This window comes from Falco biarmicus, chromosome W (assembly GCF_023638135.1).
Source record: "Falco biarmicus isolate bFalBia1 chromosome W, bFalBia1.pri, whole genome shotgun sequence".
Taxonomy (NCBI): Eukaryota; Metazoa; Chordata; class Aves; order Falconiformes; family Falconidae; genus Falco; species Falco biarmicus.
The window spans coordinates 22,792,428-22,810,381 of NC_079310.1; the positions used below are offsets into that span (position 1 = coordinate 22,792,428).

General features: G+C 37.2%; 1 protein-coding gene across 10 annotated transcripts in view; it reads right to left on the reverse strand.

Annotated features, from left to right (window-relative positions):
- LOC130142017 (splicing regulatory glutamine/lysine-rich protein 1-like) overlaps positions 1–16,415 on the reverse strand; it is an 83,008-nt gene extending 66,593 nt beyond the window's left edge. For 6 of the 10 annotated variants that reach the window (XR_008819265.1, XR_008819262.1, XR_008819264.1 and 3 more), the window contains exons 1-2: positions 16,183–16,412; positions 6,646–6,779 (exon numbers count right to left, since the gene is read on the reverse strand). Coding sequence is in view for 4 of the 10 variants with exons in the window: in XM_056323411.1 (XP_056179386.1) it covers positions 6,646–6,779; positions 16,183–16,343 (295 nt within the window). In the remaining 6 variants the exon portion in view is untranslated. Of the gene's footprint in view, positions 1–6,645; positions 6,780–16,182 lie in introns of all 10 variants that reach the window. The other 4 variants (XM_056323409.1, XM_056323407.1, XM_056323408.1 and 1 more) reach the window with 4 other exon arrangements.
- Between the last annotated feature and the right edge of the window lie 1,539 nt (positions 16,416–17,954).

A 17,954-nucleotide genomic window follows, 5' to 3' on the forward strand; every position in this document is an offset into this window, starting at 1 on the left:
GCACAAGGAATGGGGAGGGGACACAGCCAGGTCAGCTGACCCGAACTAGCCAAAGAGGTATTCCATACCATGGGATGTCATGCCTGGTATATATACCTGGGGGTTGGCTGGGGCGGGCAGATCATTACTCAGGGACTGGCTGGGCATTGGTCAGTGGGTGGTGAGCAGTTGCATTGTGCACCACATGTTCCTTTCTTCCTTTCCCTCTGGATGTTATTCTCTCCCTTCCCCTTTTCATTATAACTGTTATTGCCATCATAGTTATTACTGTTCTTTCATTTTCATTCTATTTCAATTATTAAATTGTCCTTATCTCAACCCTCCAGTTTCACATTCCTTTCCAACTCACCTCCCCATCCCTCTGGGTGAGGGGGGAGTGAGCGAGCGGCTGCGTGGTACTTAGTTACTGGCTGGGGTTAAACCATGACAGATTTACATATAAACCCCCATAACTTCAGGATTTAAAAAATAATATATAAATATTATCAAAAAGAAAAATATGGTATGTTTCAAAACACTATGCAATTTTAGCTATAAGCATTCCAACAAACCCCATGGGAATCATACTACTTTTAAAAAAAATAAAAAGATGACAAAAGTATTGTAAACCTGTTCTACAGATCTGCAGCAAGGACTAGGTTACAGTTGGATATGACCAAAGGATAACACAAACCTAAATGAAATCTAATTTATATGTAGTATGAGTGGAATAGAAAAGATAAAATAACAGTACTTTTTTTTTTTCCCCCCCTCATGCCTCCTATTTAGATTTATGTTCAGTTTTGAGATGCTTGCTCCTTAACAGGTAACAAACCACTTGATTTTACGATCTAAAGGAGAAAAATAGGAAAGTTATTAGCACTTAAGAATTAACTGTGCAATTATGTCTTCCAGGGCTTTTATAAAAAACATGCATGAATTTGAAACATTGTCTCTGTGTTCAGCACTCTTTACAGGTCTCATTTTGAAGTCAGGTATGCAATGAGAGGTGCATCCGATTTGCCTGACTGCTCATGAGAATCGGGTACCTTGCCTCACATCCTGCCTACTATGTAGCTAACTAACAGGCTTCCAAATATACAGTTCCAGCAACTATGCATGCAAATTAGGTATACAATTATATACCAGTTCTTCTGAAAATCAAAATACTCAAGTGTTTTCAAATGACTGATGAACCAGACCTTATCCTGAACAGCCAGCATCTGGATACGCATACAGGTTTCTACAGGATCAACAGACATGGCTCAAGTAAATCCAGTGGCAGAAATGGCTCCTAAAGTGGTGCATCTGCATTCTAATTTAGATCCTTGGTCAGTAAAGTTAGGCATATGCTTATGCACATAAGTATGCACTTACATACAGCCAATTCAATAAACAATCAGATAAGAGATGTTTAAGGCATTTAGCCCTTTTAAATAGGAACTGAATTATACACATAACTAAACAGACAGGGAGTAAAGTTCAGAAAGGCACTTAAATAATTCTAAACTTTAAGCATATGGGTCATCTTACTGAAATAAATGGAATTATTCACTTGCTCAAACATTGCTTAAGGAATAAAATGAACAACTTCAGTTAAGTATTATAGCAGCTCAAAAAATTAATAACATACTTATCTAAATTATAAAGTTAGCAGCATTATTTCCAGAATATTTTGGTCCCTCAACATAATGTTTTGTTTTCAATAAAACTTGGTCAGTTCCATGTCACAAATATCTGCTCATTTATTTTATTCAAGAATGAGGAAGGGCCTACCTCTACAGAAAGAACCCTGAAAATTTGCCTGTATTTTCAGAGATACTGTCTTTTCAAAAGATCCCACTTTAGTTTTTAAGATCAGGTCAAACTTTTTAACAATCCTATAGAAAATAAACTGTTGTCGATTAAAAAATAAGAAAATCTGTAATGTCTTGCAAATTTACTTCCCTGTTCTTTAGATAGTTTTGAAAAACAAATTAAGATGCAAGGCCAAATAACCTCATAAGTTATGACCTTTAAAAGTTTTGGAGTGTTATTTTCATGAATTTATTTATAAAAGGACTACAAGCCCACAAAGATACAGCAAAACATGTGGGTAACAGCATAACAAATTAGGACACTTCAGTTTAAGAATAACTGTTTTGGTTTGTAAACTCATGGTATTTAAAAGCTGAATGGAAATGAGGTAAAGATATTTATTTTCTAATACAGGAAACAGACAAAATTATGCCACATGTATATCACATCCTCAGAAATATTTCTTAGAAGCTTATGAGTGTTTAGTAAATTACAGATTCTATGATCATTTATTTATTCTACACTTTGCAAAGGAATCTGGAAGCAAATGTAGATTAGCTCTGCATTGCCTAGATACCTTATGCTTCTTCAGAAATGTACAGCTGCCCTAAAAATCAGTTATGATTGTTATTTTTTTGTATCAAAATGCTTAAGAGCCCTAGTCAACCTATTCCATACCAGAATATTTTGCTAAATGCTGAACAGAAGTATCTGTGTTAAGCGGGTACTAATCACAGTATTTTTATCTCCCTCCATGTGCTCAGAAGAAATTAATTTCCTACTCTAGTCAAAACATAATTAAAGGAATTGTTATTTTCCTACTATTTTAAAGCAATGGAAAATGTACACTTACAAATAAAATAATTTCTTTGTGGATTTAGCAGCAGAGATTAAGAGATTACAACTACTGCTAATTACCTCAAATGGCACAGCTAAATCCAACAGAGATTATGAAGCAAAGCTCTTCCCAGCTGCAGTTCACAGCCTGGTGCATTACCAGAGTGAAACCAATTGGTCCCAATGCAGCTGGCTGGGAAGAGCAATGCCCGAGGACTAGACAAACCACCTGGTCCAGCACTTCTGCTTCAGGGCTTCCATTTCACAAGAAAAAACATCATTTAGGGATGAGAACCTTCTCAGTCACTCCAGCATGAACTGCCAGTGCTTCTGAGATTGTGAGGTGACACTTTTTTTTTTAAAAAAAAACTCTTCTTGAAATAATCACTACTGGAGCATGTAAAAGTGCAATAAACGCACACACATACATACACACAGAACTTTTCAATCTTCTCACAAATAACAGTGTTAAAAGACAATGTGCCTCACATAACATATTCCAACCAAAACCCCAGGCTGCATTTGTACTTATGAGTGGTAAACATTTTTTTTCTAAAAATTACAAAAACAAAGAGATGAAATCTTACTGCCACTGACCTCACTGGAGCAAGGTTTCATCAGAAGCAAAACAAATATTTCATGTCATTCAGTATTCATGAAAGTTCAATATCAGAAATAATTATTTTAAACTCTTCATGTTAGATAAAAATAGAAAGCCTTCTTTTAAACAGATCATGCAACCTAAAATAAAACTACTCTGCTGAGAAAAGGAAAAACAGCAGAGAAAGATCATGATTTTACTTTGTAAAGTTGATTTCTCCAGAAAGTTTCAACTGTCCTCTTCCAAGATAAGCTCATAAAGCAGAACAAATGAAAGAATGCATCTTAAAACTGATATATTTTTCACTATTCCAGTCTGACACAATGTTCTCATCTGTTGAATTTAGATGCTTAAATGTATTCCAAACCAAATTTATCCATAATTCACAGCATAAAACCTAGTTTAATCATATTCTAAATTCTGTGTATACCATCCACAAGCAGCTTCAGGTCAACTTCAAAACGAAACACTGAACCCCTTTACAAATCATCATTTTTTCAGAACTGAATAACCAGTTCACAAGTACAAGGGAAAGAGATTCAACAGAACAAAACAAAAAAGGGAAAAATAAAATAAACAAAGGAAAGAAAGCAAAATAAAATAAAAATAGAGACAGGGCGTCCATCTTCAGCAGGCCAGACTTCGATCTCATTTCCCCAGTGAAGGTTTCACTTGGTGGCAGGTTTAGAGGCATGGCAAACAATGCCTAACTCAGGCAAGTGTAACAGGTCTGCCTTGGCCAGTCTAGTCATCTAATAATGCACAAATATCACACAGAGAAAACATACAAAACCAAATTAATAGTCAAAATCCATCTACCAGACAATGTGGACATAAAATTTAGAATTATTAGGGTGGCATCGCTGTTTATTTTTCAACCTTTGCATTCTCAAAGTATAACATTTAAAGAATAACCTACTGATAAGCACAAAAGAAAGTAATATTTTGACAACTCGATGTTACTTCATTTACATTTTTGTTAGTGTTTATTAAATACCACAAAATTAACAATGTTTTCATTGTTTAGTGATTCCCTCCTCATACTCCCTTGATTTACTACTTTTTAAATACACTCCAAATTTCAGATTTTATTCTCATTTTTAAAAACCAAGTTTTTAGAGCTCCATTTTACACCTCCTCTATGTTCTATTTGGCACATGAAAAGTTTTATTACTGGCACTGTTGGCCATGGATATAATTTAACCTTCCAGTAGAATATAGCCATTGCTACTTTTAAAGCCCATGATTCACGCCACTGACTGTTAACAATGATACATAGTGAATAAAAAAATGTTGCACTGTGGTCTTCAAAGCCATGCTTATTCCACAGAATAAATTCTGAAGAAAGTTAAACCTATATCAATTCACATCTTTACAAATTAAAATTAGTGATTTTGTTAGAAAGTTATACTGAAACAGCATTCTGACTTTTAAAAAAAAATTACCTCACAACCCCATCACTTTTTCAACTAATTATGCATAAATCTCTGTGGGGTCCACAATGATCTGGAACAGTGACAATTTTTCTGTAATACATTTTCTCAGAAATTCCTGATGAGTCAGCTACAAACAGGATTGGAACAAGATTTCTCAGAACTTTGATTTTATTCTCCTTCCACTCATTGTCTACCATCAATAGAGACAGGAAAATGTAGCTTTACCTGCCTGTTACCATATCACGTCAGGAAGTGATCTCATCACAAGAAAAACATCAGGAAGTGCTGTTCATTCATTAGGCAGCAATCTTTCCTCTCTGGCAGTACTGAACCAGTGTTAAAAGTCTTTTCAATTAAATGTAAAACTAAGATCTTGAAGAATTTGTAGTCAATTATTTAAGGGCATTTTTTCACTAAGGACTCTGGTCTGATACATTTTACCTACTCAAAGCCTCTACACAGCTTTAAGTGGATACAGCAATATCCTTTGTGGTTTAAGAACAAGTTCAAAAAATAAAACCAAAAAGCCCCCAAAACAAAGCATAAAAGTGACTAAAAATCTAGGCTTCACAAAGACCTGTTAATATGTTCATATTAACAAGGCTACAAGAAAAGACAGTATATTTTAAGTAATTTTACAGTCAATGAAATTTTGAAGACTTGTCAAGAGTTTGCCAGAAACACCCCAGACCATTATTATAGCAGTACTAATCTCCTGCTATCCAGATCATGATGTGGCAAACATACCAAAAAAAAGGGTACTCTGGGACCACTGTTAACAAACTCCAAGAAGTCAACAGGTTTTTTTGAACCAAAACCCAACTCTTGCAGTTAGAAAAGTCCTGTTAATAGGAGATATTTCTGGACTTGCTGCAGTTTATAGAACAATCATTCTAAATATTGTTGTTCATGGCAAAATAGCTACCATGTTCAAAGTGAAGTTAGCTTCACTCCACCAGCTGGAATGTTTCCACTCCAAAGAGGCAAAAAGTCTAGATCCAAATGGGCAGATGCTCAATTCCCACAATGATCCCAATGAAGTCAATGGGGCTTTGCCTAACTCCAGCGAACTGTATTCATACCTAGGATACTATACAAACAATAAGAACTACCTTGTAATCAACACACCTGTAAAAGCATGACCTCAAAGCTAAAGTAACACTTGTCAATTTAGTATTCACCAAGCATTTTATTTTATTAAGAGTTATAAAAATATTTTACACTAGAAGCATTCTGTACAGATGATTGCATTTTTAAAAGAGATATCTAAAATCAAAAAGGAGTACCAGTATGCGTAAGAAAGCCTTTTTATTATTGCACATAACATTTTCCACAGGAACAAGAACAGAAAACTGATATATATTTTTTTATTAAACTAGCAGGTAAACATTTATATTCAAACAGTAACTGTCACCACAACTGCAAAATATTTTAATTAGATGAATCTAAAATGGTCAAATGCATATCACATGTCTAAAAGACAATGGGATTTAGTCAAAAAACCCCAAACTCAAAATCAGAAAATTAGTATCTTAAACAAAAAAAACCCACCCAACACAAAAAAAATTAACAAAACCAATAAAACACCAAAAATCACACACCAACAGCAACACATTAAGATCCAAACTGCAGTGTTATCGGTACCAGGAAATTGCCTAATCTTTTCAGCGTTCCATTGACTTCAGTGAGAACTTTGTGTGGGAATAAGCTTGCCAACATAAACCATATTGAAGGGAATTATTTTACCTTCTTTTCCCCAAAAAATATGTAATAAGTATGGAAAATGGAATTATCCTATTTCAATCCACTATTTTTTTCTAATACTGAATTTCAATTAAATCTATATAATTGGGTTTCTTCATTCAATTTTCAATTTTGGGTGTTTTTTTTAAAAGTAATAAAATAACAGAGCAGCACCTCCTTACATAGGAAGCTTAAAACAATTAGCAGACAGGACAAAGACCAACATTACAGAAGAATGTCTAAAACACTAACCTTCTGCGCAGGGCACAACTATCAAAGCTCTGTCAATAAAAACCGTGTTTGTTAGATGCTGGGCCACACCGACACTTGATGCTTCACGAAACTTAATATAACATACTTTGGAGGAAAAAGCAAGAGGTGCGTTGCTGCAAGATAAAAGGGGGGGTGGAAATCAATTAGCCATATTAAAAAAGTGTATGCATGTATTTTCAACTATTATTTCTTAATTTAAAAAATAATAATAAATTAGACTTCCTGGAAAAGTTACCCTGTGGTGTATGAACGCATGGACTCTGGTTGTGGTACAACCAGAGACGTTATTGTACAGAGAAGGTCATATTTATATCTCTGAGCCCCGATAAAAATTCCAGATTTATGTTTCACCAGTCTCAGGGCAGAAACCATTCATGCAGTTACATAGCTATATATCCCTACAAGCATGCAAAAACTCTTTTGGCTAGATAACCATGTTTTTCTTTCTTACTTTCCTTCATAAGATCCAGTTGTTCTCTTATCTGCCATCAGTAATGATCAGACATTCTCTATCCTCCTCTCCCACATTACCCAAAAGACAAGAGTATAGAAATTTATTCATTTGCCTACTATGTCACTAAAAAAAGCATAGCACAGCCCCTCCTCCTTTTTAATGGAAACCTACAGCAGCCAAAATCCCAAATTAACAAGGCTGATTTTCTTTACAAATCTTGCTAAACAACATTCACCAGTACATTCCAAATTACTATTGTAAGTAGCACATTTACTCAACACATTTGTCAAGTAAATAATTTATAGTTTATCTTTCATCCTCCAAATAATCCTTGTTTAAGAAAGTCAAACAATAAATCCAGTCATTTTTTTAGTGGGCCCTTCAGATATTAGCCCATATTAACTGATACTCTTTCTTAGGCCTTCATGAAAGAAGTTTTGTTAGTTCATATTAAGATAAAAGCAGTTCTTGAGTTCTTTCAAATGTCAGGTCTTAGTTCACTAATGTAACAAAAATCCTTTTTAACATCTGCCTTAGTTTGGCATAGTGTAGTACAGGATAACACTGGAGGAGGTAGGAAGAATTCACTATTAGGCTAGAATAAGGAAGAAAATTCAAAATACATATTGTTGGGTAATTTGCTTTTCCATTAGGAAGTACACCAGAGACATCAGAAAGCATAATACATAGAGTTTGTAATCTTGATCAAAAATAAAAAAGTTTGCTTTAAAAAAAAAATTTATACCCTAGTCAAGGTTATACTCTTTATACAAGCAGTTTATTTATTCATATGAAGTAAGTACAGGTGAACCCTCCAAAGAGAGAACAGGACACATCCAATAGGACATCGTTGAAACATCTGCAAGTTCCATTTGAAAAAAACACCTGTCTTCTAGCAAAGTAGTAAAAAATGGAAAATATACTGCATGAACTGTTTAATCCTGACCCTCCCTCAACTGAAACACTTGTCAATGTTCTGGAAGAACCAGAAGCAGTTCAGGTTTAGTCCAATCCATCTTTTAGTCCCTCAAATTCCAAGCAAATACTCCCAAAGTTGTTGTATGGAATTAATTAGGCTTTAGTATTTAAATACAAACTCAGAAGTTTTAGACACATTATTTCATCATATTAATTGCATAAATTAACCATCAACTTGGTCTGAGGCAGGCAGATCTGTACATTTCTGGTTACTAGAAAGGTAACATCTATGTAAAATATCTAGAGCACCAGTCAACCTCAGAACAGCAGTTAGAAACATTTATGATGGAAAATTATGTGAAAACAGAGACATTGAAGAAGCAAAAAAGAACAGAGAGAGGGAGAAACATAAATATGAAAGTCAACCTCGTAGAATTTAGAAAATATTCTAAATTCTTGCAATAGCAAGATGACTACATTACTTCTGTCCTTTTAGTTTGTCTGTAGTGGACAATGTTTTCACAGTTCCAAGCTTTCACGTTCAGGAAGGAAATAAACATATAAAATGGCTTTTGAGCCATCTCTAAGGTCTTGGTTCAGAACACTTTCTATCAGAGCTGACAAAGAGCCATGACTTTCTCAGTACTCAACAGAAATGTTTGCATACAACTTGTAATCTTACATATTCTGAAGAGCCAGACTTTGCTCACTGCAAAGATTTATTTTTTTTTTTAATGGCCACAGGTTTTTTTGTTTCTTTAGGTTTGGGGGGTGGGGTCTGTGTGCCTGGGTTTGGGGAGGAAAATGTTTTGGGTTTTTTATTTTTGTTTGTGATTTGTTTGTTTTTAAATACACATGCCAGTGTTACAACCCAAATGGCTGAAGCATCTCCAGTGAAGATTCTGTGGTCCAGACTTCTAATATCTCTTGGCTTTTTCCTTTTTTGTTTTCATTGCTAACTCAAAAACATCATTCTGTTCCAGACAGTTCCAGGCTCAATAAATGATCCTTATAAATTTCAACATCTATAGAGCCGGCTATGACAAGTGTATTTATAATATTTCCCCCCCGGACTTCAATCACAAAAGCTATATGGAAAGTATGTTAAAAAATATTAACATCAGAACACTGCTGCAACAAGACTCTAAAAAGAAGTCTTGGTACAAAATGTTTTCTGAAGGTTAAGCTAATCATTCAGTTCACTGGAGAAGTGATAAAGAGGAGAAATTCTCTTATAAGGAGACCACCTCTGCTAAAAAAACATCAATGCTGCATCTACATCAAGGGAGATGATCAAGAACAAAAAAAAATTCTAAAAGGTTTTACAGTGATTGAGTCCTCTCCTTTTACAATGTAGGCCTCAAACTTCCCCAGTAGGCTTCATAAGCCTTTCTTAAAACAGAAAAGTCCTATTCTGTTTTAATTCTGTTTGTTCCATTTTTTTCTGCCAATCTTTTCTGATGCTGAAATGAGGTAGAGTCATAGTCTTCTTCCTAGGGTTACAAAAAAGAAAGTCCTACATCTCTGATTTAAAGTTACTATAATGCAGTTTCTTTAGGAAACCAAGAAAACTCAAAAAGGAAATAAAGATCTGAATAGTATTCAGATGTTTCTGCCATTTTTGTTTTCCTTTGTAGGGAGACAGTAACCCCCATCTCCCAACAGAACAACCACCAACCAAAATCATAAGAATGACCTACTCGGAAAGCTATGGTGAAAAATCAAATAAAAGGTGACAAAACATCCCTTTAAGGGTCTAAATTTTCTCAGGGTAGTGGTGGAGACAACAACAGAAATGAATAATCTATCAAAATAAGATGTTCAGGAATAATTGTGCAGATCACATTTAAATAAGGCTCTGTGTGTTTTATCTCAAAGGCCTTATCTATACTGCAGTCACTGCAGGATATAACGATGACTAAAAAAAACCTCATGTACTAGCCTCCAAGACTACTCCAGAACATCTAGAAGCAATCAGTATTATAGCAGGGCTTTCAACACCCAATGCAGACAGTTTATGCCTCCCTGCTTACAAACAATTCATTCTGCAAAAATTTAATTGTTGCTCAATAAAGCTTTTCAATATTTAACTGTTCAAAAATCCTCTTACGGCCACATTTGAAGGCTCATCACTACAACTGTAATTTTGAAGGCTTCCCTGGAACACAGACTTCAACTGGGTAACAAGTGTAATGCAAAAGCATGACTGGGACTAAGAATCTGATTACAGACGTTGCTGGTCTCCTAGTGTGCAGAAAAACAATTCTATAGCTGTATGAGTAGTTGGCATACCGAAGTACGTACCCAAGGCAAAAGACCTGTCACACCCTGAAAACCAGCTTCAGATTTCAACTGTACTGCAAACTAAAAGCGATCTATAAAGACTGGTCTCAGACTTGTTCAGAACTGTGAGAAAAAAAAGCCATACTACATCTTCACACAAAAGTCTATTTAAACAGCCAACAGAAAGGTATCAAATTAATACCTTCTTGGACAACATGTTTTGTAAGTCTAAGTGTAAGTAACTTTAGGCTGATTAAAAGAAGGAAAAAAAACATGCAGCAAAGAGTTTCAGAAAATATTCTACAAAGCAGGGAACACAACATACCCTCTCATGCTCCTGGCATCACCACACAAGCGTGGTTTCTCAGAAATCTTTTGCACGTACAGGCTTGCAGAATGCCTCCCTCCTACCTCCTTAATGGCCTCTGTGTATTCCCACTTGAGAAATCTCAATAAGCACTTAAAGTTTTGCAAATGGCAAACCAAGAAGCATTTGTTAAACAGTGACAGTAATTCTCCATTATCAACATGGAGATTCAGATCTCTAGCCAAATCAGGACCATACACAGATATTCAAAACTTCAGGAGTTTTTCCTCAGACTTTGATTACAAAATATCACTATAGTTGACAGCAAAGCCCCACTAAAGCCACCCTCTTCTACGCAGAAGTTGCAAATCCACACCAAGGCCCTGACATAGTAACAACTAATAATTATTAAATAAACTAATTCTCTTACACAGGCTGTGACTGTAATATTATTTTCTGTTCTTGTTGACTGTTTCACCCTGACCATAATTTTCAGTCACATCCATATACACCTTTAACTTTTCTTTATGATATTTAAGTCTTTAGCTTCAGGAAGAAAACAGATCTCATTTGGTAAAATTAGAAACCTGCAATTCAGTCATCCTATTTTCATCAAGATGAAAGCAAAAGGGAAAATACTAAACGTACAAGTAAATTAAAAACCTCAACAACACAGAAATCCTGTTTTCTGAAAGGATTTTACAACCATCCCTTACTTTCATTTCCGAGCAGTTGGTTAAAAAAAAAAAAAAAAAAAAGAAGCACAGATTCTCTGAATATCCTTCTCAAGGCTAAAGCTCTGTTTATGGGACAGGGGAAGAAGAGGTGACCAAAATGCTTGGCAATTGTAATGAAATGGAATAAAAAGGGGTCTTTGAGCACTGAAAGCCACCTACAGGAGCCTTTGAGACAAGTCTTAAAACGAAAGGGTTAAAAATCTCATTAAATCAAAGTTTCTTGGGCAAGTTTTGACACCAGTTTTAAAACAATACAGCACACAGTTGCAGCATGATAAAACAAACTCAGCCAGTCTCTAAGATTTGATAACCAAATACAAATTACTTTTTTTTTTAATCCAAATTCTCTTAAAACAAACAAACCGTACTACCTCTTTTCCCACCTCCACATAAGTTACACTTGTTTACTGATGTTATTCATCAAATACATGCTTTCAATTTTTAATTAAAGTTTCAGTGGAAAGCCTTCCAGAGAGCAGAACAGTATATAGCTGTACAATCAAGTCAAATTTAGAATATTCTCGTAAGAAAATAGGTAAATACATACAGCTACCAGTAACAATCATTCTGACTCACTGAAAGATGATTCATGTTAATGGTTTTTCAATAAAAAGAAATATTGCTTTCAGTGCAAATGAAGCCTCACTGACAAGTAGCTAAAATCAGGATGATGACCATATGGAAACGATTTCTTCAGTGCCAAGAGTTTCCAATGCCCTCAACACTGAACCTGAAAGTGGACTACTCACAGTTCACACAGGCCTCTTTGGAAAATAACAATAATAATAAAGTAGTATTTACTGCCATCTGAATAAAGCGTGAAAACCTCTAATACACAAGATAGACACTTCTTCACGGAGAACTAGGCTTTCAGGAACATGACAGGTATGAAATCCATCCTTCTTAAAGGGATACCTGTTTAGCAGTGACTGAAAAAACTGAAGGGCTTTGATGAATGAAGATAAAGCATGAAGTGACAAACTACCAAAGAGCATAGTGTGATTTAACTCAACATTCATAAAAGTCCTCCCAAAAAATTCAGTATACAAAATAAAGGACCCTAACAGAAACTGCTACTTTAAAATCACAGTCTTAAGATATTAATTGCTGGGAAAAGTCACTAGGTTCAGGAAGCTCACTCGGAATACCAAAGAGTCATCTTAAAGAACCTGCATTTTATTTAACACATTAAGAAACTGATGTGGTTTCTCTCTCTTCCCCTCCACATTTTGCATGCTTACAAGAACTTTAAGTGAACTAATCTAACATTAATATGCTATTTAATGTAATCTGTAAGTCATTATATTCAACAATTGAGACTTCCTGTTAGTTTTTTAAAGAAATCCTCTGTTTCACCCTATAAAACCAAGGGACATGTTAATGACAGGAGACTGGAGAAATTTAGAAAATGGATAAAAAAGAACTCTTCTCTCTCATAATGCAAGTTCAGACAACCATAGCATAGCCCTATATTTTGTTCTACAATCATTGAAGAGCCTATAGGTGACAGATACATCATCCTCACTCCCCAGTAAGTCATAAACGTTATCTTTTTATTTTTTTCATTCAAGTTGGAGTAGTGCTGCAAAATGAATTAAAGTATAACACTCATCAAAGGAGTGTCCTATAAGGTTGAAATGATCACCTGATCAAATCCACCATTTCTACAAACCTCTTGGAATGTTCTGACAGACCAAAATATCAGAGGATTAGGAAGAAAAAAAACAACCAATGCTAACATGTAATGCTGCATCTTCCAAGAATGGGAAAAATATTTCAAAAATAAATTAAATTATCAAGAGCAGTCCTCCAAAATGTCCTTGTCCGTGTCCTTGACCAAGTTAAATCACACATACCAGACTGAGATTTATTTCCTATTTAAAAAAAAAAAGTGTTTTTATTATTAAAAAAATTTAGTATTTAATACAATCAGATTTTATGGATTAGACTTCAGCAGATTAAAGGAAAAAGGAGAAGGCTAACAAACATGACTGACTTGAAAGAGGTAAAGAATAATTTATACTTTTTATTTGGAAAGACCATAATTCTGGATTAGAAAAATGGACATTTATATGCTTTATAAAATGTGTATATGCATGTACATATACATACATCTAGTCTGTTTACTGTTGAGCATCAACAGAACTACAAGTTCATATTCATTAGAAATAAACATGCCCAGCAAAGGCAATGGGATTAAATACTATAGTAAATCTCTTAATTTGAATGCCCCCCCCTTTTTTTTTATACATGAGATGATGCATACAGAAGAGAACACAACTTTACTCTGCTCTGCAAACTCATGCTTGACTACATAAAAATATTTTGTCTGTACACTGAATATTTGCAATACAGAATTAGAGAGAAAATAGGTTACAATTCTACACAAAACATAAAGTGATGTGATGAAATAAAGTTATCTATAAAAAAGTTAGGATAATACTCTTTTAATATTAATACTATATATTATTCTTGAAACAAGAACTGTTGTCTTTATTTTTTTAACTATGTGCTTCTGTACAAAGGCTAGCAAATGGGGTCCCAATCTCAGTGAAAACTTTCACTTAACTTTGGTAACACAAATATTCTGGAACTGAAAGCTACCATGACACCTTCCTCTTATGCCTCAGCATGAAATAAATTTAAAAGAGTGCATTAATATTTGTAGTTTAGTAGTCAATATCCACAAGACCTGTAATTCACTAATTTAATTTACTGAATTATGTTTTTCAGCTAGAAATCTGACTGAAAAGCAAGTTTTCTGCTGTTCCATGAAGGTAACAAAATTCATGCTCTAGAATACATTGGAAATTTGGATTGCTTACAGAAATGGGATTACATGAATTTTTGTCTGATGTTGACTCTAATGTAAGAAGCAAACTTCCTTTTTAATTAAAAGAAAGAATTTATTTTTTAAAAAAATCTAAGCCTTAAATCATTAGATACCTAAGGAAAAAATAGGAGCAGAAAATAATTTTAAGAAATTGCAGACATCTATTGTAGCATCTTTTTGCTTAGGATACCTTTGTTACCTGTGCACTTGTCAATGAAATGCTATTTTCTGAACTTATAATATTATTAAAATGTATTTTCAGAGAGCCAATAGGAAACATGTTTTTACTGCTACACAAGAAGGGCGTTAGATTTAAATACTTCATTTTTTTTCAAAGGTAGTAATTTCAAAGTCAGGTCAAGTGTCCAGAACTATCTGTCAAGGAAATGCATATTTCTAAAAGTTATGCATTAAAATTATAAATAAAACCAAGAGTAAAACAGATAATCACAGTCCCACATCCTATTTCTGAAAACTAAATTAATCATTTAGAATCAATGTTTACTGCATTATAACCTTGACGTTTCCAAGCCAAACCCTGCTATGGTACTGGATTTTAATGTTATTTGTATACAGACTGGCAAAATTTTATACATAGGCACAAAGATTATTTGCATATGAATGTCAAGAAAATACCTATTTGCCTCAAAATCTGCTATATAACTTAGTGAAAAATAAGAGCAACAGCTATAACAAAAAATACATTGTCAGCAGTAAACAAGTGTATTAAGTGTATGGTGGAACAAGTCCAAAGTAAAAACGTAGAAAACAAAACCCACCATAAATCTATTAGAGTGTTTAAAACTTGGTAAGATTGTTTTATCTTTACATGAACGGATGCCTACTACATATACTTTACATACATATTAAATCACATTTTTCTGAATGGTCCTCATTCAAACCTAGCCAAGTATAATCCACTAACAGATAAAAATGGACAAACAACAACTTTTTTGCTATTTAGCTTAAAAAAAAATTACTCCTCTGTCATCTTTGTATTAAAATTGAGGTATTGATGTGAATGACTCCCCCTGCCCCTTTCTGCTATTCCTATATAATCTTCATAAGGAAAAAAGAAAAAATTGTTTGAAAGGGCACGTCTGTCATCCACTTCCTAATACAACAGATGCATTAAGAAAAAATTATTTCTTTCCCTCCCCTGTTCTGTTGGCCACCATCTGCTTGGAAGGAACACTAAGGTTCACAAAAATAACTATATTATCTCCCATTTGAGCGGTTCCCTCGCATACAGATAACATAATGAGGACAGCTACAATTTAAAGAAATGTGTAATATCCATTAATAACTTTAATTTACTGCAAACGTCTTATCGGGGACATTTCTGAGCACAGGGCAGGTTCCTCTGTTAACGGCCATGCCAGCTTCGGCTCGAGCGGCCCTTTCTCAAAGGGGAAAAGAGCCCTTCGAACAAAAAGGGTTGGTCCCGCCAGCACGCATCGCCCAGGCGGCGCGGCCTAGCAGCCAGCCGGGTGGGAGTCGAGCCTAGGACACTCCCGCCCAACCCCCCTCCACTTGGGATGACTCCGAGCGAAGAGAAACATGGGCCACAGAAAAGAGGGGAAAAAGGGGAAAACGAGATCTGCACTGGGGAAGCCTATAAGCACGCTTCTCGCCAAACCTTTAGGCTATGACTCAGTACCGGCAGCTACCACCACAAGAACACAAAACCGGCCGTATGTCTACAGACCGCTCCGCAGATACCGTGGCTGCTCCCCTCCTCCGGACTGGGGCCCGCCATCTTTAGGTCCGGGCAAAGCCCCTTTCCCCAAACCCTCCTGCTCCATACAAAGAGATTGCACCACGTGACCCCCCCCCTCCCTCTGCGGGAGACTCTGATGCCCACACTCAAGATGGTACATAAGGCATTCTGCCTCTTCCCTTCTCTCCATCTTCTCGACCCCTCTAGGCCTTTTCCTCGTCCCAAGTCTCCATCGCTCCGGAGGCCGGCATAGACCCTACTTACTCTGGTGGATAGAGGCGCAGCTCCTCGATATCTCCCAGGAAGCCAAAGAGAGTCCGCATCTGCTCACTGGTCACTGCCGAGGACAGGTTCGTGACCTGGATGACAGACGTGGGGCCCAAGGGGAAGCCAAGCGGCACCCCGATCCCTCCACTGTTCATCATGGCGGAGCCGGCACAAATGCTCCACTCGCGGCAGTGCCACACACAGCCGGAGAGGCGGGCCTGACGACAGAGGAGCGCGCGGCGCCTGCCAGAGCGACCTAGCATGTGGACTCTCTAGCAGCGAAATCGACTGCTCCCTGGAGGTGTTTCTGGGCGGGCAGCAGTTCTTCCCGTGCCGGCTGGGGCTCACAGGGTAGCGGGCGCCCTCGCTCCGTGCAGACGGGACTACGAGTTCGGGCGCCAGGGTCCCCCTGCAAGAGGGGAGGGGGAAAAAAAACTGTCTTCCCTCCGCTTTCCCAAGGAGTCGTTACAAGGGCGGGGCCAACGCGGATCGCCCCCTGCCCTGGCCTCCCTTCACGCTTACGCTACCGCCCCAGGCTGTCAGGGGACCAGACCGCAAATCCTGCGAGCAGGGGGTCCGCGGGAAGAAGCGGCCCCGGCGCCCGCATAGCGGAGGAAGAGAATACGACCGCCTAGATGCCCCACGCAGCACCCTGGCTGGGGTGACTGAGGCGGTTAGATAGCTCCATCACACGTGGGGAAAATGCAGCTGTGAGCGCATCTGACTACTCCATGCACAAACGGAGCCTGACTACCTTGTTAACTGGTTTCCATGTCCTTTTGCAAAGCAAAAGGCTATTTATGTAAAAACCGGAATACCAAAGAGTCTAGGTACAAAATCTCACCTTTAATAAGTCAGGATTAGCTCTATTAATCGATTTGGCAAGAAATCCACTGAATGCTCTCCCAGCAAATTAAAATTGCCCACAAGAAATGGAAGGAAAAATAGATTTCCCATTTAAATGCTCTTTTGGTAGCCAAGTTCAATAACAGGCAGTTTAATTACCCCAATGACTAAACCCTTGAAAACTTCCCCTAACTATGTTTAAACAGGAATGGTTGTAATCACAGAATGGTCAGGGTTGGAAGGGACCTCTGCAGATCATCTAGTCTAACCCTCCTGCTAAAGCAGGTTCTCCTAGAGCAGGTTGCACAGAGTTGCATCCAGGCAGGTTTTGAATGTCTCCAGAGAAGGAGACACCACAGCCTCTCCGGGCAGCCTGTTCCAGTGCTCTGGCACCCTCAAAGTAAAGAAGCTTTTCCTCATATTCGGATGAAACTTCCTATGTTGCAGTTTGTGCCCATTGACCCTTGCCCTGTTGCTTGGCACTACTGAAAAGAGCCTGGCCCCATCCTCTTGACACTTGCCCTTAAGATATTTGTAGACATTGGTAAGATCCCGTCTCAGTCTTCTTTTCTCCAGGCGAAACAGGCCCAGCTCCCTCAGCCTTTCCTCACAAGGGAGATGTTCCAGTCCCCTAATCGTCTTTGTAGCCCTTTGCTGGACCCTCTCCAGTAGTTCCCTGTCTCTCTTGAACTGGGGAACCCAGAACACAGTACTCCAGATGCGACCTCACCAGGGCAGAGTAGAGGGGGAAGATAAAACTCCCTCAACCTGCTGGCCACGCTCCTCCTAATGCACCCCAGGATCCCATTGGCCTTCTTGGCCACAAGGGCACACTGCTGGCTCATGGGCAACTTGCTGTCCACCAGAACTCCCAGGGCCTTCTCCACAGAGCTGCCTTCTAGCAGGTCAATTCCTAGCCTGTA